General features: G+C 47.3%; 1 protein-coding gene across 1 annotated transcript in view; it reads right to left on the reverse strand.

Moving 5' to 3' along the window:
* Window positions 1–23,550, reverse strand: part of SLC30A9 (solute carrier family 30 member 9) — a 1,100,681-nt gene that overhangs the window by 745,986 nt on the left and 331,145 nt on the right. Inside the window, exon 8 of the mRNA XM_069631745.1 lies at window positions 21,953–22,020. Within this exon, the coding sequence (XP_069487846.1) occupies window positions 21,953–22,020 (68 nt within the window). The remainder of the gene's footprint in view (window positions 1–21,952; window positions 22,021–23,550) is intronic.

Below are 23,550 nucleotides of genomic sequence, written 5' to 3' on the forward strand. Positions count from 1 at the left end.
CCTCCCTGAAGCACAGCTTGATACCAGATATCTGCCCCAGGAATAATCTCCGACTTGTAGACAGTATTAACCACTAATTTGGTTTAATTGGTTATTGCGGCCCCTTCCGTCTCCAAATCTGCAATGTCAGGTCAGGTTATGCTAGTGGTAAAACATATGTTGGACGGGTTTGCAGAAGGTATCGCTCTACATGGTAGTATTCTGTTTGAAGTAAATCATTGTGGAGTTCAAATTATTAAAATGTCCTTAAATGATGACAATTTTTCATTGAAAACTAGTACCAGAATGCACCACGTGTTGTGACCAGGCGGAGAAGACCCAAATGGTAAACCTGCACCCAGAGTTTGAACAGAAAAGCAACAGTTTATGTTCATAGGGATTTAAGTATATTTTGGCGCTGTTGCCACAGGTAGAGCAAATTGAAGAGGCCAAAAATGGATTACATGTATTAGAGGTTTTCTTTGATGAAGAAACACTTTACCAGTATTCCACCTGGTGCACTTCCTCAGATGTGTTATGTCTTTTCAATGAAGGTATTGGAGAAAGCCCTTTAGTCACCAAAGCTTTATTTGATACTGTTTTCTTGGTGATAGTTTTATGTTGCTGTAAGCATAGAAATAATGTGAACTCCATAAGAGGGTAGCCTCCAGACACTTGCCAGTTGCCGACAGCAATTTTTATTATTCCAGAAAATGTTTTGCTCATGATACACTTGATGAATCCAACACAATAGATAAAGAAATGGGCGCCCTGATGAATAATGCATTTTAGATTGTAATTTAGGGGCCATTAGAGGCCTCTGTGTTGGCATGGTTCCCATGAAATCCATGCTGTTGTACTAAGGTGTGAGAGTGGGTTAGGTTAGAATGGTCAGTTACCAACAGAAGTAGGATGTTGTTTCTTTGGTCTTGCAAGAAAACAACAAAGCTGTCACCCGAAATGGATGCATGAGCCTGGAGTAAATGTTTAGAAGCAGTAATTCCAAAAAGAATGACACAGAAATGTACACCAGCACAACACTTCTGACAAATTCCTGACCCCTGCATACCTCTCGCACCTGTACACTGCCTTAAATAATGTTTTTTGATAAACTGGAGTGTGGTAAAAGAAAGTATGACTTAATTAGGGGAGGCTTTATCTCAATACCATCCTAGTATGAAAATGCTCAACTTGGGGCTCTGTGGAACACTGCCTGTGCCTTCTAGTTGATGAACACAACTGAGTGCATTCCTTTGAATTAAATATGCAGCCCTCATGAGAGCTCAGTGTGAAACTATGCCAACTTGTGTTGGGCTAACAATTAGCTTCTGTGAACCAAAAGGGAAATCCATCTTGCAAGCAAGCGTATGGGATACATTACTCACCGTAATCATATTTCTGATGCTTGTATCTGCTTAGATTCACATGCAATGCATAGACCGATATCGAGTGGTAGCTGCAGAGTATTACATTTTTTGTTTTCAAAACTCAAAAGGGACGTTGACAGAGCATGCCAGTAATACTATCCCTAGTGTGACGTTCACTGTACCCATGGTCCTTCACATATTGAGGTCCCTCAGATTGTTTCGTTTCTGACATGAGGTTGCATCAGGTGTAGCGTAGTACAGATGTAATAAAGCAGATAAGAGTAGATAAGCCAGAAAACATCCATGCACCTTCTACTCCACAGAGGAGGAAGGGTGGGTGCATGTGAATCTAACCAGATACAAGCATCAGAAATACGATTACGGTGAGTAATGTATCCCTTCAGAGGCTTGTGGAATCTGCTTAGATCACATACTATGCATAGACTAGCAAGCAGTGTCTGGAGAAGGTGGTGAGAAGGTACAGCGGCAAACAGATGTTTTAGCACCGCTTGTCCCACCTGTGAATCTGCTTTAGAATGTGTGTCAATGCAGTAGTGCTGAGTAAAATTATGTAAAAGCTCGTTTGTAGCTGCTTTGGAAATGGCGTGCAGGGGGACGTTTGCAATAAAGGCCAAAGTAGCTCCTGTACCCCTGGTAGAGTGAGCTCTTGGTGTGAAAGGCAGAGTTTTGTTTGATAGAGAGTAGCAGAGCTGTATGCATTTCACTATACATCTGGAGATGGAGTTTTTTTGAAACATGATCACCTTCCATGCCAGGTGCTATGGAGACAAAAAGTTGGTCTGTTTTTCGTAGCAGTTTTGTTTACATAGTAAAGAACTGCCCTCCTTACATCTAGTGTATGGAGGTTTTTGTCAGCTGAGTTTGAAGGGTTTTGAAAGAAAGTGGGTAGTTAATTGGACTGGTTGACATGGAACATGGATATGAACTTAGGTGAAAACCTAGGGTGTGTTCTTAGTACCAACTTGTCTTTGTGGATAAAGAAAGGGTCTTGCACTGACAAAGCTTATAGTTAGCTGACTCTTCTTATGGAGGGGATGGCCACCAGAAAAGGCTGTTTTATATGTTTGGTGTTGAAGGCTGGATTTGTGCATAGGCTCAAAGGGGGGCCCTATGAGCTTTGCGAGTACCAAATTGAGATCACACTCTGGAGGCAGGTTTGAAATGGTGGGGGCGGTGGGTCAAGCCTTTTTACTCCTTCCACGAATGCCTTAATGACAGGGACTTTCCACAAGGACACCTTGCTTTGAGAAGTGGTGTACGCGGATAGAGCCGCTAGGTGAACCTTGATGGAGTTGAATATTAGACCGGAGTCTAGTAAGTGGAGCATGCAATGACGAACGGGTGATGGCATACATTCGATCAGGTTTACCTTTTTTGACTGGCACCAGATTACAAATCTTTTCCATTTGTTAAAATAACAGTATCTGGTGTTTGGTGTGCTTGCCCGCTTTGAGGATTTCCATACGTTTTGAGGTAGTTTTAAATGACCAAACAATGACTTCAGGAGCAAAGCTGCCAAGTTCATGGATTGAGGATGTGGATGTAACGTTGTCCTCCCGTGTTGGGTGAGCATTTTGGAGGGGCACGGGAGTTTGATTGTTTCGATCATTGTCAGTTTGTGCAGATGCCGAAACCAAGGTTGTCTCGCCACATAGGCGCAACCAGGATTAGCGTCACGTGTTCCTGGTGCATTTTGTTCACTATCCTGCTCAGTAGCATTGTTTGGGGAAAAGCGTAGGCACATTTCCCTGACCAGCTCATCCACAGTGCGTTCCCCCTTGGATACGGGCTGGTAAAACCAGGAAGAAAGTCTGGGCATTGTGTGTTTTGGCTTCTGGCGAACAAGTCTAAGGGAGGATAGCCCCAGATGAAGAAAATATTGTCTGAAATGTTTCTGTTGAGCTGCCACTTATGCTCTTCCGGTAGAGGATCTCTGCTTAATGAGTCTGCCAGCGAATTGAGTTCCCCTGGAACATGTGGAACATGTTCCGCTTGAGTGCCCACTTCCAGTTTTTTAGTGCTAGCCTGAACAGACTTGGAGAGTGTGTGCCTCCCTGCTGGTTTATGTAAAACATGGCAGTGGTGCGGTCTGTGAGGATTTGTACTGTTTGGCCTGACAGATGCACTTGAAAGCTTGTAGGGCTTTGATCACTGCTAGTAGCTCTAAAAGGTTTATGTGATTTTGGGCTGTTTTATGGGTCCACAGGCCATGCACTGTGTGGTGAAGGTGATGTGCTCTCCACCCAGTGAGAGATACATCTGTTGTGACAATCGCTTGCACAGTAGGGTTGTGAAAAGTTTTTCCCCTTCAATAGATTTTCCTATGTCCACCAGCATAGCTCTTGAACTAGGGTTAGTGGATCATCCCACTGACCGCTTGCCTGAGAGCACTGTTTCGCTAACCATTCTTGCATTGGGGGCATGTGCAACCATGTGTGCGGGACCAGGTAAATACATGAAGCCTCCATCCTAAGCAAGCGCATTGCTTTGTGTACGGTTATTTGGTGACTGGCTAGATACTGAGGTATTTGCAGCAGTATGTTTTGCACTCTTTCATTTGACGGAAAGACTAGACCCTCTTCTGTCTTTGTAACAGCTCCTAAGAACTGTGTTGTCTTGCTTGTAACGAGACTTTATTTTTCTCGTTGATTGGGAATCCCAATTGGAACAGAAGATTGATTGTTCTTTGGGTATTTTGCTTGCAAATTTTGGGGAGATTCCCCCATTATCAGCCAGACATCCAGATAAGGCTACACTGGGATTGATTCTCTGCGTAGGCACGCTGCCACTAGCGCTAGTACCTTGGAGCAGAGGCTATGCCGAAGGGTAGCACCTTGAATTGGTAGTGTTGGTTTGCTATTTTGAAGCGCAAGAATCTTCTGTGCACTGGCAACATTGAAATATGAAAGTATGCATCTTTCATGTCCAAGGTTGGTTGCTATGTAGTCCCCATGTTTTAGCAGTGGGACTACTTCCTGTAGCATTGTCATGCAGAATTTGTGTGGCTTGACATAGGTGTTCGCAGGGTGCAGGAGTAGGACAGGGCGCATTGTTAGGTCTTTTTCTGGCACAAGGAAGTACATTGACTAAATACCCTTGTTTACCGGGACTATTTCTATGGCGTCCTTAGTAGCAGTGCTAAGAAGAAATCAAACAGGATGCATTGTTCTTCCTGTGTAGTTTGTCTTTGTCTTTGTGGGTGGTTGGCTGGTGTTTGTATTAGCTCTATGCAATAGCCCCCCGCCACGGTGGAAAGTACCCACTTGTCCGATGTGATCCCCCCACCTCCACGCATGGGGAAAGTGAGAAATACAGCCTCCTACTGGGGAGGAATGGTAGGGAATCTGTAGCGGTTGGCCATTGCTTAGGCTGGGTGGAGCCCCATCTTGAGGAGGAGGATCTGCCCCTACTTCTGGACCTTCTTTGGCCTCTTTGACAATTCTGTTGGGAGGACTGGCCTTTTGAAGAACCCCAGGATGAACTCTGCCCACCCTCATTGTAATTGGAGGACCGCTGGGAGTTCTTTCCTCTAGACTGGCGTGTATTTGAACCTCCTCTCTGCACAAAGGGTTTGTTAGTGAGTTGTCACAGAGATTTGAGGGTGTCATATTCCGCGTTTGCACTTTTTAGTGCGATCGACCGTTTTGCCGAATAATGCTTTGGTCTCGATGGGCATGTTTAAAAGGGTGGCCTGGTTCTCCAATTTGAAACCCGACTGACGAAGCCATGCATGCGATTTGATGAGGGTACCTTCTGTCACAATTTGCCTGCATTGTCTGCTGCATCCAGGTTATTTCTAAGAATGCAGCTTGCTACTTGTCTCCCTTCAGTAATAGTGTGTAAGAGCTGTGTCTTTAGGGGCTCTGGAACCGAGTCTATTTGTTGTGCGACTTCGTCCCACTTGTGGCAATTATAGCTGGATAACAGCGAAGTGTTAGCTGTTCTTACTTGATAGGCAGCCAAGGAAGCTACTTTCCTGCCCAGGGTGTAGATTTTCTTACTCCTTGTCAGGAGGGGCTGCGGCAGGGCCCAAAGGTGTTTCTGTTCTCTTTCTTGTGGTGGTGACTACTAGAGAGTCAGGCTTTAGCTGCCCCCTAATGTACAATGGTTCTGATGGGCTGGTCTGAAAAAAAAAAATCAAAGCGTGGGTGGACTTGCCCTTGTCAGATTGGGGGTAAGTAGAGAAGGCTGAATACGCCTCTGGACAGATTGAAGCAGTGGGATGAACTATGCTGCAGATCTCCTATCCCCAAGGATGTCCTCTACTAAGTCCTTATTGATAGTGTATAATGTTCTGTAGCCTTTAAGAGCAGGTAATTGTAATGCAGATGGTTGTCCACCGGGGAATCGGCCACTGGTTGGTCAGTATGGTCTGGGGATTGGATGATGTATACTTCATTGTCATAGTATTGGTCTAAGTCCCCTGTGTCCCCTTGGTCTTCTGGGTCTGTAAATGAGCCAGGGTCTTGTGAGCCTTGAGTGTCGTAATAATGTGTGTCCAGAGCCACAATTTGATATGACGAGGTATTAGTTTGTGTAGCGTCCAGGTGGGATCCTTTGGCGTCATGGTGTTTGCTAGCTACTTGGCCTTGAGGGTGGCCCTGAAAGTTGGGGAGTCCATCTTGGTGTTGATCAAAGACATTTACAAAACTAGACATTCTCCTCATGACCCTATCAAACTGTTGTAGGGTCCATTGGGAGGAGATTGGCAACACTGAGTGAGCAGGTGTAAGCAGAGCCCCTGCAGCAGGAGGCTTTTTGTGATGCATTGTCCCTGAAAGGGTGTCCTCAGGGGTGGATAATCCCTACTCTTTGAACCTTGTGATTTGGAGGCTTGTGGCATCAGGGATTTTGAGTTTTTTGATGTTCTGGCCTTCAGTAAGGTGTCAGGCACATGTTTTTTAAAATTAAGTTGCTAATTTTTGAGCTTTTTGTAGGGGCCGTCGACGCGCCTTTCGATGCAGTCTCCGGAACCTGAGGCCCCCACTCCACTGCAATGACTTCGGAGGTATGCATCCAACAACCCCAGTAGGTAAGCGTTGTTGGGGCATGGCCTAATTCTGCTGCTGGCACGAGATACAGAGACTGAATTAAGAAGGAAAAAAGAGAAAAAATGGGAAAGAAAAAACGGAATCGAAAATAATTTTTTCATTTACACCATCCTCTTCTGCCTCTTTCCTAACATCGCAGTACCAGAGCCATTTGACTGAAACTGCCCGTATTACACACAGAGAGGCCAGCTGGGCTACTAACTCAGGCCTTTCTTCTACATTCAACTATTGCCACCGCTATTTAGCAGGTACCACTGTGCATGCCTGGGCTCCCTCTGGAATGGCATTGTCCCTCCTTTTGTTGGCCTATCACAGTAGCTGGCAGGCAAACACTGGCCCCTTCCAAGGCCCACACTAAGGCCCACACTAAGGCCCATGTCTGTCCCTGTACGGTCAAAGGAGGGCCTGGAAAGCCACAGATTCACATCTCTAATTATGATCCGTCCCTCGGACTAATCACTTGACTGCTTCACTGCTACTGGTTCAAATGTCATCCACGATACCTGCAGTCATGAAAGTGAGTTTGGCTGAACTCCAAAACTAACTCTCCTGAGGGGTCTTGAGTGCTTTTCACCTCCTCCATGCTTGCCTTAAAAACTTAATTCCTTTCACTTTATTTGTTACTCTCATTTGTGTTTAACATTACTTGTGCACCATCTGCTTTGCATTGTTTGCTGCCTCCATTTTAAAACAGAATTTCAGTATTTTTAACATTACTTGTGCGCCATCTGGCTTTGCATTGTTTGCTGCCTCCATTTTAAAATCGAATTTGGGTGTGTATAGTTCATACATCTCTGTTCTGCTTATCCAATGTAATTCTATTTCTTCTGCATTTCACTTATTCTCTCAGATTCAATCTACTAGGCCTCCAAGTGAGTTTAGCCAGAACGGTGCGGTGCTGCCACTCCTCCCCATATTCCTTGGCTAAACCTCTGCCTTCCTGTGGCTCTCTCCATCTCTCCTATATTCTCTAACTGCTACGCTATCACCTATCCCCCATTCCTCTCCAAGTCCGTCAGGAAAAAGCACAAAAAAAAAACATCCCGAGTACAAACCCTGGACTTCCCATTGCAGACACCTATGTCAGTGTTTTCACTGATATCCTTTTCTCTGGCCCCTCTACAGATCTTTGGACCTCTCCATCTCATCTCCACTTTCTCTCCTTCCACACACTCCTCTATTAATGGTGGCACCAGGTGGGAAGTCCTCTTGGCCGGTTTCGCATCCTCATGTTGCTTCGTTAATGTCTATCACAATGGCAACATTCTGGTTCAGGGTCCACAACCCAACCTCCTTCTCTTTGACTGCAACCTGCCTTCTCTAATTAACTTATTTCCTTTGCCTCCATCGGCCACTTTTACTCTCTCTCTCTCCCCCACCTCCGAATGGTGTACCACGCCCATGTACCCCACCTCAGAACACCTTCGAAAGTGCTGACCACCTCCAACTGGCGACTCTTAACGCCCGCTCAGCCAACAAACACTCGTCTGACATTTGTCTCCTTCTTGAAAACAATTGACCTCGACATTCTCGCTCGTATCAAGACTTAGTTCAATGCCAGCTCAGTTACTGCCTTTGACTCCCTCCTCCCTGACTGCTTTAAGATCATCTCCAAGCCTCGACCTCACCGGAGGGGGGTTGCCTTAATCTTCCCCGAGTGGGTTCCTGCTTCCATCTTACCTAGCCAACCCTATTCCTCTTTTGAAAGACTGGTTTGCAAGTTGGTCACCTCTCCCACCTCCACCCTGACCATTGCTATGATCCAACGGCCTCCAAGCGACACCTCCTTATTCCTCTCTGAATGGGCAGACTTCTGCTCTTTACTTTCTTCCACTCTAACCTTCTCCTCCTGGATGATTTCAACATTCAACTGGACTCCCGTGGCCCTGCATCCACTCTATTCACTGACCTCTGCACGTTTGCTTTCCCTCTTTATTCTCCCTTCTGGGACAACCCACACAGCTGGACACACTCTGGATGCCCTCAATCTCCCTCTCCCTCTACCCCCCCCATTAATCACCCCTCTCTCCTGGTCAGATCACTCTTTCCTCTCCTCCCATCTGGGTCCCATTGGCCCCCTGACCACCCTCCCCCCGTCCCCCAAAAAGTCCCAGTAATCTCGTTCACTAACATCTGCCCGATGAAACTAGTGACTGCGGCTGCCTTCGCCTCCACCGTCACCTCCCCTCCGACTCTGCCCTCAGCAACCTCCATCTTTCCATCACCAACACTCTTGACATTCTTGCCCCAGTCACGAAGATCTGTCTGAAACCTGCCTCTGAGTGTAAAACTTGGTACGACACCAAACTTGCAGCCCTGAAACGAAAGTGCAGGGCAGCAGAATTGAAGTGGCTAACCTCGGGGTCATCCTCTGACAAACTGCCCTGCTCCAAAGGCAATACAGACTCGCCATCCATGCAAAGAAAAGAGCCCACATTCAGGCACGGGTCTCCTGCATATCCAATAACTCGGCTGAACCTTTCAAAATCTGCAGGGAACTAGCCAACGCCTCCACAGTCCTCCTCCCCTTTTCCTTCCAAGGCCCTCTGCAATGCACTTGCCTCACACATTGCCACAGAAAACTCAGGACATTCTGACCACCCTTTCTACACTCCCTCTCAACTCAACCCATCCCATCCCATCATCCTCCCACCATCCCTCCCACCATCCCTCCTTCTCTTCCTTCTCTCCTGTCACACTTGAAGTTACCAGAGTTGTCCACTCCATGAAGGTCTGTTCTAAACAGGTCTCCCCTTGCTCATCCAGGACTATCAAGGATTACATTGGCTCACTTGGCGCTGCGCTCGCAGATTTCTGCAATTACTCTTGTCACTGGATCTTTCCCCTCCCACTCAAGCACTCCCATGTGCGTCCACTCCTGGAAAAAAACAACCTCTGACCCTACCTGCCCTGCCAGCTATCGGCCTACATCCAACACCCCTTTCCTGGGGAAGCTGCTTGAGAAACTGGCCTTGTCCCAACTCAACTCTCACACTGAACTTGTTGGTGGCCCCCACAACCATCAACCTGGATTCCGAGCATACAGAGGCACGGAAACTGCTCTTCTGAACACCCGTGAAGAACGGCTTCCATCTATGGACTCCAACTTCCTATCTGTCCTTATCCTTCTCTCCTCTGCATTTGACACAGTTAACAATTCCATCCTCATATAAAGGTTCCACGATACACTTGGTATCTCAGAACGGGCACTGGATTGGCTGTCCTCTCATCACTAACTGCTCTTCCCAAGTCATCCTGGGCCCCTTCTCTCCTACTTCCATCTCCACCTGTTGTGTCCCCCAGGGCTCTATATACTCTCCCCGTGTCTCTAATATCTACCTTGCTCCCCTTGCACGCCTCATCTCCTCGTTCTCCTCCAACTTCCAGTGTTATGAAGACACCAAACAGCTCTTATTCAGACGCCCTGATGACCCACATGCACCCTCCATCACCCCTGACCGCCCATCTGCCATCCAATCCTGGTGCGCCTTCAATAATCTCTGCCTGAACACCTGTAAAACTGAGAACCTTCCCATTGGGACCCCTGCTCCCTCTTTCCCTTCACTTTGGCCTTCCTCCTTGGGCTCTCCCCATGCGCCTTTAACTAAAGCCAGAAACCTTGGAGTCCTCTTCGACTCTTCCCTCTCTTTCCTCCCTCACACTCAGGACATTGCCATGAAGTCCAACTATCAGCTCTTCCTTCTCAAAGGAATTTGACTTTTTCTCACTTTCCCTAAGAGGATCACTGTGACTCAAGTCCTGGTTCTCGCTAGACTGGATTACTGTAACAGCCCTCCTCCTCAATCTTCCTTCTTCCACTCGGGAACCTCTCCAGCTTATCCAGAATAGGGCAGAGAGTCTTATCCTTGGCCTCAAGCCCAGGGACCACCTCTCTCCTGCACTAAAAAGTATCCACTGGCTCCCGGTTGCTGCACAGATTAAATTCAAATCCCTCTGCATCATCCACAAGGCTGTCTGGCCCCGGGGACCACACTCGCTTCAACTTTATCTCATTAAATACTCTCCCTCTTGACCACTTTGCTCCTCTGGCACCAACTCTGTGTGTAAAGCGTTTTGCTAAACAGAGGGCAGGGGGTCATTCACGTTCCTCTGCGGGCTCCCTCCTTTGGAACAGCTTCCCCCTCCTGCGCCTTAAGACTTTCCTCTTTTCCTCCTCTGCTAATCCAACAGTTGCTGATCAGTGCGTTTGGCCCTTCTGCATCGTTGGGGCCTTGACCTCCCACACCAATTCTTCCCAGGTCCTTTCTATTCACAGCACTTTGCATCTGCACACCCTCCTCCCTCTTCCTTTTCTGCACTTGCACATTCGGATTACTCACAAGGCATAGTAGGTTCGTCCCTCACCCTTTTCCCCCTCTGCTCTTAAATATTGTGTTGTAATGCATTTCCCACCTTCACTCCCTCCGTGCCATGTGGGCGCTTTGAAACAGTATTTTCTTATTGTACAAGCGACTAATAAGCAAACAAATAAATAGATGTGGACACGTTGTCCGAAATGAGCTTCAGCGTCTGTTTCGGGGGCCTGTCATGTGGTGATTGCGACCACAATGGCCCAGAGGACAGGGAATGTTCGGACCTTCCCTTTGACACCGTGATTGGCTTATCGGTCGACGACGTGGTCGACTGTCGGCCATGTGGAAGGTGCTTGGTGTAGCGCATAATGGAGGTGCATGAGCCGCCGGGTGTCATCTCTGTAGCAGAACCGCCGGCCTGCCTGTTGGAGTTGGGGACTCGGACGCAGGAATCCATTGGACGTTGATGCTGCCATCGCTGGAGGCTCGTGCGACGTCCATAGCGGCCTCGTGTGGTGGGCCCAGCATTTTGTTTTTCGGTCCTTTAAAGTTTTTGACCTAAACAGTTTGCAAGACTTGCACTGTTTTCCGGCATGGTCCCTAGGGAGGCAAAGGTTACACACTCGGTGTGAATCCTTCCAGGGAAACTTCCTGTTACAGGAAGGACAGAATTTAAAAATAGTATTTTCCATAGTGTATAAAGATGGCATCCTGGCAGAATACAAGGAAGTATAGGGGAATATGCATTCTCTAAGTGAGATGGAATATGAACCTCCCCCCACTCTCACTACTGTACTGGGCCGATGCCCTTTGGGGTCTAGGTAAGCCGCAGACAAAGTTCGTTGAGACGGGAATCGTCGTTGATGGATGGTCTTGTCCTCGAAAGCCGTTGCCGGAGATCTTGCGTTGTACGGTCGTCGCAAGGACAGAAAGAAAGTCTAACTTTAAAGTAATGGTGTCAGCCAAGAAGGAACTCTGCGATATGCGTCAAGACTACGATGGCGGAAAAAAACAATGAGAGACCTCGATGCATGAAGGACCGGTACAGTGGACGTCACACTAGGTATAGTATTAGTGGAACGCTTTGTCGACGTCCCTTTTCCAGTTTCGAAAACAAAAAATATAATACTCCGCGGCTACCACTAGATGTAGGCCTATACATAGCATCTGATCTAAGCAGATCCACAAGCCTCAGAAATATTTTTTGAAGATGGAGTTCTCCAACTATAGCAGAGCGGTGAATGGTTACATGGCCTTAAAGCTGTGCAGTGCAGAATTTGCTCTTAAATCATGAGATCTGATGAATAGAGACGAGGAGAAGCACTGTCGAGGAGCTAGATATGTGACACGGCTCAAATTCAGTTCTTTATTTTCAACATTTTCTTTCCTCATCAGTTTAAACCTCCTCAGAAATTGCAACTTTGCAGTCTCGCGACTCCTCTTTTCAACTTCCTTTAAATTTTTCCATGACCACAAGCATGGTGATTCCAGGGTGTACATATATTTAATTGTCTGCTTAGGAATCCCATTTCTACCTGCCGTTTAGTATTGTGATGTGTAGAATCTACCACCAGGTACTGGCCTTACATTATTTATAGGCGTGGAAGGGTCTGATCTGAAGCCCTTTACTGTTTTTGTACATGCGCTCATTTATTGTGCTACACATAAACAAATGTACTTATTTGGACCAACAGTTGCTTTATTTGCAATTCTATCTAAACAAAAAAGAGTGTATATTTTGGTTATCAATTGGGATAAACTGTACCTGGATACAAGCCTCTCATTGCCCCGAGTAAAGCCTGATTGCTCAGCCATAACTTGCCATGAAGAGCTTGGACTAACTTTCGGTTAGAACCATGTCTTTCCATTAGCATAGATGGTTTCATACCCCCACACTATTGGCATGTGGAAAACTCTCCCTAACAGCCCCTCTAGATATTGCTCCATGTGCTGTGGCAGAGAGTAATGCTCTCTAGTGTGGCGTTCAACAAAAGATACGGGCCACAAAGTATCCTTCAAAATAAACGAAGCAACCTTAGGGTGTTCCAACATCCAATAGGAGATTGCCCTTTTATTAGAGCTATGATCATAAGGTAAAGCGAAATAGGTAGAGTGGTAGTGCTTCGGGATGACACCACCCTCAGGGATCCAGCATGCTAACGTCTTAGTCAATGTCAGGGATATAAACACCCAGCAAGCTTTAAACAAAAAAAAAAAAATTCTTTTATTGTGTATATAGTTCATATAAATTTTAACAAATCTGTATCAAAAATAGAAAAGGACAATTATCAATACAGTACACTAATACAGAATACAAAAGTACATTACATCAATAAAATAATACCATAAAAAAAATTACAATACAATATTATACAATTCTTACCCTAAAAACATAAAGGAGAAACACCCATACATTGTTATCAATACTTATTGCACTTAGGACAGACAGATTTGCTCAGAAGATCATCTGACTTCTATGTTCAACAATTGGCTTTCTACCCCTCTTCAAATCTGAATCACTGCTTTCAACAGGCCCCAGCTACAGCCTGAGACACATCTCAGGCAGAATAGGTTGTTAGCAATTTCCTCTAAATTTTCAACACACCTACTCAAATACTACCACTGGAACCAATTCTATAGCCTCTTTCGGCAGCATAAGTATAACCTCCTGCTGTAAGATGTGAAGATGAGGTTGCGCAGAATACATGGGAGGAATTGGAAGTGGTGGGTCCTTGAATTCTAGAGAGTGGCCCAGTCTGACCGTGTCCAATACCAAACGGTCCGATGTAATTTTCTCCCATTCGTCGACGTGTAGGGCCACTGCGTCATTGCTGCGATTTCGTTTGCTTACTCTTGGTGGAAGAAGACTGTCCTCCTCTCCTTATGGATGTTGGAAAATCATAGCTTCTCCGTGTAGCCTGAACTGCTAGTCTGTATCCTTGTGAGGAGTATCCAGACCGATTATAGTTTCAGTCTCTGGATGCGGCAAATCAAATGTTCCCCGAAGCTCCACGGAAGAGACAAAAGGGCTGAAACGCTTGCCCGCTTTGTAAATCTCACAGTGACCTTGCCGTATCGGAGTCCTCTTTCATGCCTTTGAGGGCTTCATCTATTTTTCCCCAAACAATTGTTCACCCTCACAGGGCATGTCCAGGACCTTGTAATGGACCTCTGGCCTAAAGTCTGTGCACTTTATCCAGGCCTGCCTCCTTAGTACCACACCATTATTTGCTTGAAGCCCGATTCTGCTAAATCTACAGCGATGTTAATGCTCTGATTTGATGCCTCCTCACCTTCGCACACCAGTAGCATAGCTGCCTTTCGGTGTTCTTCGGGCAGATGTTCTAATATGGGGGCCAGGCAATGCCACATTTCGCGGTCGTAGCGTACCATAATCGCTAACGAGTTAGCGGCCTTGACTGTCGTCGCCCCCACTGTTAAGACCTTTTTTCCGGAGGCAACTTGCCTTCTAGCTTCACTGTCAGGAGGTGTTGTGCACTTGTGCTGTGTTCTGGCTTTCCTGCTAACCGCCGCTGACACCACTGATTCAGGAGAAGGTTGTGCAACCAAACACTTTGGCGTAGAGTCCGGGGCCTTGAATTTTTTCTCTAACCTGCCCTTAACTGCAGGCTCTGAAAATGGATGGCGCATGGTACATAAGCCTTCTTGCCAAACGCAGTCCAGGATCGGAACGGAGAAAACCGCTTTTCTTCTCTTTCCCATGTGGTCAAATAAGAAACACTCTTCTGATCTTCCTCTGGGGTCAGACCAAACTCAACACAGGCTTTTGCCATCATGGCATGAAAAGCCCCAATGTCATCCGGGGGAGACAGTTGCGCCGGACTTCTAGGAGCCTCTATTCCTCTGTCAGACTCCCACGTTGGGTCTCTTGATGGTGACGATAAAATGTCTAAAATGGAGTCCCTAGGACCTTGGTCCGACTCAGAGTCCTGTAGTTCACCCTCCTCCAGGTGGGAACGAGGAGGTTCTGTGCTCATCGGCCGGGAAGCCGGCAACTCAGCCGTGGATGCTCTACGCTCTACACAGAGGGGCACCTGCCGCGTCGGACTATAGGTGTTACCGGAGGCATACCCATAGGAGGCAGTCTGGCATCCAGCTGACTGAAAAGGGACTGCAGTGTAGAGAACACCTGAAGAGACCGCACCGACTGTGGATTCAACAGAGGAGACGCAGGTGGAACATTCCACGCCCCCGCCATCGTCGAAGGGCCCACGCACTGTAAGCCGAGATTTGTTGGATGAACCACAGGCTCTCGTTCCTCCTCCGTCTACGACACCCAGAGGGCGTACTCCTGTTGCAGTAGGGTATCCGGTAGAATGGCGTCTTACGCCGAAGGCTGCCAAGACCCTGGTACATCGACCGTCTACGATGAAAACCTGGGGCCCTCGTCGACTGCCGCCACTGGGGCCGACGACACCACTGTAGAGACCGATAGTGCAGCCGGCAGTGCAGCCGGCAGTGAAGCCATCGACGACGGGACTCGCCGTTGAGTGCGCTGGCAGTTGTGGCGCAGACTTGTCAGGCGATCCCGCCTTTTTTCGAGTCTCTGGACAGGTGCTTCGAAGATTCTCTCCTCGAGGAAGACCTATAATGGTTTCCTGAGGAGGGGCGTTTCGAAGAGTCCTTTTTGTCCTTTTTCGAAGTAGAAGATTTTTCAGGCTTTCGGGAGTGGTCAGATTGACCATGTTTTGACGATGAAGGAGCCCCTTTCGTCAGATGTTTCCCCGAAGAGGGACAACTCTTTTCTGTAAGCCGTGGCTTCTTTGCCGGAGGCTCAGCCGACACCGACCGGCAAGGAAATGCGGGGGAAGGCCTCTCCGATGCTAGACTGCGCACCGATCCTACCTCAGATGGAGAGTAGGCCCTTTCGTTCACCCACGATATCAGACGTCGTTTGCGGTCCTTTAACGTTTTCTGTGAGAAACCTTTGCAGATGTCACAGGTATCCACGGAGTGATGAGGGTAGAGGCAAAAGACGGCAGTCCATGTGCCTGTCCCCTTCATAAACTTTTCATTCCGCACGTAGCACACGGGCGAAACAGCGCTTTCCCCGACATTGGGAAAGAAATGACTACAACCCACAAAAGTGTAGAAAGCACAAGGTGATCCCGACACTTGGAGGCGGTTGAAATCTGAGGAGAAGCCGCGGGGGCAGGTCTATTTATGCCCTACGTCCTATTGGGTGGTGCGTAAGCATCCCAAAAGGACGTTGATAGGACACTAAAGTGTCGAAGTTTTCCAAAGGAAAACGCTTTAAAAAAATGATTGTGGGTTCCCGGCCTGACGACGGGGAATATTCTAAGCATGTGAATCCATGAAAGATCCAATGCTGGAGAAAATAAGATAATAACATAAAATAAATAAAGAACGGCCAGCTGGTGGCAAGTGCAGGGTGAGTGCAGACATAAGTGCTGGTATGGGGACTGTAGGGATACAGAAAAAACAGTCCCCAGGTGCAGGGTTTGCCAGGAAGGCAGTGCAAGCGTGCAACTGGCAGGGCTTAGGCCCCAATTAGATGGGTGGCCAGGAACCCGTGCAGCCTCAGTAACAGCAGGACTTCAGCAGGGGAGAGGGGGAATGAAAGCAGAAGCAAAGAGGAAGGTTTTTAGGTGCTTCCGGAACCAAAGAAGGTTCTCCTCAAGTTTCAGGGAGGCGGGGAGGTTGTTCCAGAGGGAGGCTCCAGCAGAAGAGAGATCTACCGCCAACTCGTTACTTGGAGAAGCGACTGACCCTGAGGGAGATGGAGGCCAATGAGCGAGGAGCTCGAGATGGTAGATATTTAGGAAGAGAGAGTTGAAGGTATTGCGGCCCCAGGCCCCAAAAGGCCTTGTGGACGATGCAGAGGGTTTTGAACTTAAACCTCACAGCCACTGGGAGCCAGTGGAGAGATACGATCCCCGGGCTGGAGGCCAAGGATAAGTCTCGCAGTCAGATTTAGAAAGAGGCTGTTGCAATAGTCTAGCCTGGAGAGAACCAGCGCTCTGGAGACAGTGAGCTTCTGGGGGAAGGAGAGAAAAGGAAGTATACCTCTGAGGAGGTGCAGTTGGTAGTGACACTTGAGATGTCATAGATGTCAGGGGAGAATAAGTGTGGAGTCGAAGATGATCCCCAGGTTCTTAGCCTTGCAGGTGGGAGCAGGAAGAGGGCCAAGAGAGGCCGGCCAGAGAGCTGCAGGAAAGGAGGGAGTGGGTGTGTCAATGAGGACAATCTCAGTCTTGCTGGCATTAAGGCAGAGGTCATTGGCGGCACACCACTCCTGGATAGCAGACAGTCAGAGATGAGGGACGGGAAGAGGTGGCCAAAGGTAGCCTGAAAATGAGCTAAGTGTCATCCGCATAGCACTGGAAGTTGGGGCAAAGAGCGGCAATGCGTTGGGCAAGGAGTGCCAGGTATTGGTTGAACAGCCAGGGAGAGAGATTAGACCCCTGCGGGACACCACAGGTAGAGAAAAAGATAGCAGAGAGGAAGGACCCAAGTTGGACCTAGGAGGGACAGTCAGAGAGGAAAGAAGTCAGCCATGCCAGGGCCTGACCAGTGAAACCTAGATTATCACGGAGAAAATGTAGCAGGACGGCATGGTTGACAGTGTCAAAGGCAGAAGAGAGATCAAGCAGCACGGGGACACAGGGGGTGTTAGAGTTAAGGTTTAAGAGCAGGTCTACAAGGATGTTCAGGAGAGCAGTGTCCGTGCTTCTGGCAGCTCTGAAGCCAGACTGATGGTCATGAAGACAACCAACAGATTCAGTGTGGAGATTACGCTGGGAGATGGCCAGTTTCTCCAGGAGCTTGCCCAGGAAGGGAGTGATGGAAATTGGCCGATAGTTGGCCGGGCAGGAGGGTTTCTTAAGAAGAGGGTGCACAAGGCAGTGCTTCGGGGGGATGGGAAGACTCCAGTGGCGAAGGAGTAGTTGCAGAAGTCAGCCAGGGCAGGAGCCAAGGTGTCAATGTGGTCCTTGATGGTTTTGGAGGAACAGGGGTGAACCTGTTTTGACGAGACCTTCATAGATCAGACTTGTCTAGAAACCTCATCTGCGGAGAACAGGGGAAAGGCAGAGAAGGAGGGAGGAGGGGTAGCTACAGAAGGGCCAGAGGAGGATCAGGGAGTATAGGGAGGGGAGAGGAGGGTAGTGAGGACAGGATGTCCTGAGTTTTAGAGATGAAGTGAGAAGCCAGTACAGTGCAGAGGGCCTGGGAAGGGACAGGAGAGGTAGAGACTACGGCAGGATTGGCCAGTTCCTTGCAGATTTTAAAGAGTTCAGGTGCTGCTGAGATGCGGGCTTGGATATGAGCTCACTTCTTGGTGAGGACAGAGCGCCTTTGGAGCAGGCGGCAGGCCAGTTTGTCAGAGGATGTACAGGAAGCACGCCATTTCCTCTCAGCCACCATGCATTTGCGTTTAAGGGCAACTAGTTCTGAGTCGTACCAGGTGTTGCACTTGGCTTTGGGCGGATCCTCATGACAGTGGCAAGGATATCAAGAGTATCAGATATAGCAGAGTGGAGAGGGCTGTGTCAGGGTGAGAGTCAGCCAAAGAGGGAGGTGGGTGGTGAGAAAGTGGCAGCGAAAGCCTCAATTGATACGCGCTTCATGGGTCGGATGACCGAGAAGGTGGGTGGCAGTTATGGAAGTCGCTTGCCTGAGGGGTAGAGAGGGTGAGATGGGAGGAAAGGAGAAAGTGATCACTTCAGGAGAGAGGAGTGGTGGGAGGGACAGAAAGGGGAAGGTCTGAGGAGATCAGAACATCCAGAGTGTCCCCTGCAGAGTGAATCGGGCCAGAGGGGAGAATAGTGAGAGAGAGAGTCACAGTGGTCACGAAAGAGTTGAGAGGGAGGACGAGGCCAGGAGTGAGGAGGAGAGGTCCGCCCACTCGGAGAGGAAGGAGGAAATCTGACCAGGTGGCCGATAGATAGAAGCCACAGTAAGGGAATGGCTAGGGGAGAGAGCGAGCCTGCAGATGAGGCATTCCAAAGAGTAGGCCTGCATAGGTATGACAGAGGCAGGAATCTACTCAGGGAAGATCAGGGCTACACCCCCTCCGGAGCGGTTGGACCTGGGCGCAGAGAGGATCTTGTAGCCGTCAGGGAGGAGCGTGTCAAAGCTTGTGACAGAGCTGGCCGTGAACCATGTCTCGGTGAGACCAAGGACATCGAGCTAAAGTTCTTCGAGAAGGCGGCAGATGTCGGAGGAGTGTTTGACAGCTGAGCCAGAGTTAAGAGTGGCTATGTGGAGGAAGGTTGCCATCCTTGAAGGACTTCCGGGGAGGGGTACAGATCAGAAGTACGCCCTGCGGAGGTGAGGAAGGAGCCTGAAGGGTGGGCAGAGAGGGAGTGAGAGGGCAAGGTAGCCGAGCAGGAGGCAGTGGGAGGAGGCGAGGAGGCCTTAGAGGGGGGGAGAGGGGACATCAGGGCGCAAGTGATCTAAAAGGCAAAAAAGTAATCTAAAAAAGGCAAAAAAATAGTTCGAGGATTCCTTGTCCAACAAATAAGTAAAGACTTTAGAGTTAGTAATAAGTGTTCAGAGACTTCAAAGAAGGCTCCCTGGATGCGTTCCAGCGTTAGGCCTGGGCGAACGGTATAGGTGAACCCCAAACACACAAGTCACCAGCATAGCCACAAAAGGAGCAACAAGACTTTAGGCAAGTATTACCCTCACCCACACAGTACCTCAGCAGACGCATTCACGATGCAGCAGCACAGGATCCGGCCTCTGGATTCTTGGTCATGGTGACATAAGAATGGACACTGGATGGGAACTTGCAGCAGCAGTCGAAAGAAAAGGCTCCCAACAAAGGATTCTTCAGTGCTTCTTGTGGCTCTGTGGATTTGGCTATCTTTTCAAAGGTACCAGACGTGGAACCGTTGTCATCTGATCAATTCGCCTCTATATCGATCCAACACTCTGGTGAGGGAACGTCAAGCAGTGAAAACTTGCTCCTGGAGAATCAACAGGAGTCCATAGAAGTTTCTGAAAGATTTCTTCACAGGAAGACGTTGCACAGCACTAAGCCTCGATGTCCCAGGGTATTGGCAGTTTGCAGCCCAGTAAGCTCCTCCTGGGATGCATCGAAATGCAGGTGTTCTTAAGACCTTTTGGTCCCACCAGTCCAAGGATCGGAGTCGTCATCTTCAGGACTCCCAGATCACATGGAAGGAGTCAGCACAGGCAGTGGTTACACAGCAGGCATCTCCGGTCAATGGAATCACCTACGGCTGTCTTTTCTTCTTCTTCCTCCTCCTCCTCCTCCTCATCGGATTCAGCTCCAGTGGTCTTCATAAGGTGGGTGTGCTGATCTCACTACGGGCACTGTAGAAAGGATACACTGTATCCTTTTACCCTTGGGAACAGTGGCTCACACACAAGGACCCCCAAGAGAAAAAAGGGGAGCCCAAGGGGCACCGCAGCAACACTGCTCAGAGTGCTGTGTGCTGCAATAGGAAAATGCAGATGCCCAAAAAGTTATAGGAATGTATAATTCCAAAAGTAAAGTATGGAGAGTGATAGAAAAGGGTATCCATAAAAATAGTAAAAGAAAGGGTGAGTGGGGGAAAAGATTTCCATTACCTCAGGAACATAGTAAAATAAGTCCAGCAAAAAGTGCTGGGGGTGTCACAGGTGAGGGAGATTTAGCAAAAATATGAAAATCTAACCCGAAAAACCTCAAATTAAAATAAAAGGAAGTCTATGAAGTTTCACAAGCCAAAGGCAGTTATAGTGGGGGTTGGGAGGAAGGGTGGGAGTGGTGAGTGTGTTTTGCAGTGCTGTTTGTCCAATTCTTTTAAGCGCTGCAGTATTTATTTTGATGGAGTTCATTTTTCCGGAGTGACCTGCTGCCGAAGCAGGGTCGCCAATAATCAGAGAAGAAAAGGAATAGCACACCATTAAATTGTGTTTAACAGCGTTACGTGAGATGTGGACATTGAAGAACTACGCTACAATAAACCTCATTCCTTAAGCACAATTATCCAAAGATTGGATATGGCTTTCAGTCTTCACTTGAAGAGCCATTTGCTTTTTGGAGGTTCCATAGGGGTTGGTTCTTTTGCCCTTTTTGCCCTAGTGCACAGTATTTAAATATGATAGCTGGAGGAACGGAAGGATGGGGTGGATAACCCAGACACCCAGTTTGAAAACTTGTCAATATTCTGTTCACATTCAAAAACGATAGTAGGGAAGTGAACGCAATTGGGATGCTTCAAATTGCATCTATAGCGAAATATGGATAAACGAAAAGACAGTAACCAAAACAGTCCGCAAGAAAAACACACCAAGCAATGGACCTGGTGCCCAGCTTCTATGCAAGTTAAAAAGCATAATGGTTATATTGTGGTATGTTAGAAGATGTAGGCTTTGTTGTTCTCCAGCTCAGTCGGCTTTACCAGTCGTCTCATTTCTCGTGAGGAATATGCTATTTTACTAGCGATGACACCACACATCGGGGGTCACTGGTATTTGGTGCCAACACTATAGTTGTTACGGTAATGGGCCAATATGTCGCCCTCACAATTACCACGGCCGAAAATGCTGACTCCCCCCTTACCCCTCCTCCCCTTGCACCATTTATATATGTGGGTGGGTATGTGATATATTGGTAATATGGGGGGACTCCCCCCGCATATGTATGTGGTGTAAAGGGTGTTAAAAACAAAATCGGCATTTTCGCCCGTCGTAATTATGGGGGTGGCAATAATCACATAGATACGTTGTTACTATGCTTTCTGTCCTTTCAGTAACAATTAATAAATGCTTTGCAATTTCCAATAAAACAGGCCCAACTTGCAGCAGTTATGAGAAGCATGAAAAGGAATTAAATAATGTGTTTCAGTGTGCTAAAAGCATTAATTAAAAAGCAAATTTGTTTTCCAAAAATGAAACCACTGTTAAGAGTTTTGAATAATCATTAATATTACAATCGTAGTATGTTTTTACAATATCTTTAAACAAGGGATTCCATCATTAAAAATCTATTTCCAAACTACAAAGCCAGGGTGTGCCAAACCATTAAATCTGCATTAAACACATTACAAACCCATAGTATGACATAATTGTTTCTATTTAATTACCAACTTTTTGAACTACTCAACTATACCTATGCAATATGCTTCGCCTATCTTATTACCTAGCCCTCTTTGATTTCCCTACAACCTGTTCATTAATTGAAACTCCACAAACGTATCTGCTCATTAAAGCTGTTCATACTTACATGCAAATGGCAACCATCACAACCTTCCCTGGACCCTTCAGAAATACTGATGCTGTGCTTGAACGTGGCTAAACGAAAAAGAGGATCGTATCACAACAATGAAGCATAAGCGGTGATAGACCATTTGATCGTGGAGTGGCAGAGAATAAGATTCCCCACTAGCATGAAGCAGACTTCATGGGTAGAGTTTACACAGTCACTTACAAACATTCTGGTTACTCCACTCCCATGATATTCTCCACTAGTCACAAGTCCACACTCTTTCGGCTTACCCACTTTCCCATGTTACAGACTTCTTAAGCAGACTGGCATGTTATAATGAGTTTTACTACTTTTTACTGCAGTTTCTGTCTAATAAAAATGTCGTTTTAAGCAGACAGCACATCACTCTACATTAAAGCTTTATGGCGAATTCTATAATCTGAATTGTTCACATTATCGATGAGGATACTTGATTGTACAATTACAACTTTTTGATTTTCAAACAGTTTTCCTTAGAGTTGTAACAAATAATGTTTTCACCCACAATGTGTTTCTGGATACCAGTAATATGTGCCAGATTCTGCTCTTTAATCATGAGATCTGATGAATAGAGACGAGGAGAAGCACTCTCCAGGAGCTAGATATGTGACTACATGGCCCAAATTCAGTTATTTTCCTGGTGTGTCACTATTGAAACTTGAAAACAGGATTGGATCATATTATGGGATTCATGTGTATCCTAGTGCACGTTACTGAACTGTAAATGTGAAGTGTTTTACCACAGAAAACACCATCTGCACTTTTGTATTCCTAATGATAGTGGCTAAACTTCGTGATCCACAGTGTCCGGAAAGATGTTCTTTTTGAAACGTTCCCTCCATAGTTTCCTATGGAACCCCGTTCGTTTTGCTCCGTTTTTGATCCTGTCCTGACTTTTTAAAGTGATGTAAAGGCTTCAGCTTCACTTTCCTTGCCTTTTGCTCACATGTTATCGGAAAACTGATCAGTCCTTTAGATTATCAGTGCTGGGAAACCTGGTTTCCATTTTTGAATTCTTCGATTTTTAACATTGCACACAGCACCCTACAATGCAGTGCAAGGGGGATACTTTTGTATCACTCTAGCTTTTTTACAACAGGGATTTTTGGTTACTTTGATATGTGCTGTGAGAAACCAGAAGGTGTCTCACCCACTACTGCTCGGGGATCTGTCAAGCAGGTGGCCAGGACACGGCCATCGCTTTTGGATCCAGTTCTTGGGGGTGGACCAGTGTGGGAGGATCACCTGGTTTAAGGGTCTTCAGGGAGTGGGACACCAGATGGCGAGACGCGGTATCCCCTTCCCTGTAACACCTTTACCCCACCCTACCAGGCAGGATATTTAGGAATCTACCCTCTCCCCCTCTTTTACAACACAAATACTTTCACACAGACAGCCCTCTATGGGAGAAAACAGACTAACACCCGAGTAGTAAACCCGACGTGTCCCAATACCATGGTCAGGTCAATTACTGACCATCCCACACACACGACTTCCATTAAGCTGCCCCACACGGATAAAAGGCGGAGCACGAGAGCACACTCTGACCAAGGTAAAGTACACGAGTTAACATCAGT

The sequence above is a fragment of the Ambystoma mexicanum genome, chromosome 6q (genome assembly GCF_040938575.1).
Source record: "Ambystoma mexicanum isolate Mex_15411 chromosome 6q, UKY_AmexF1_1, whole genome shotgun sequence".
In the NCBI taxonomy this organism is placed as follows: Eukaryota; Metazoa; Chordata; class Amphibia; order Caudata; family Ambystomatidae; genus Ambystoma; species Ambystoma mexicanum.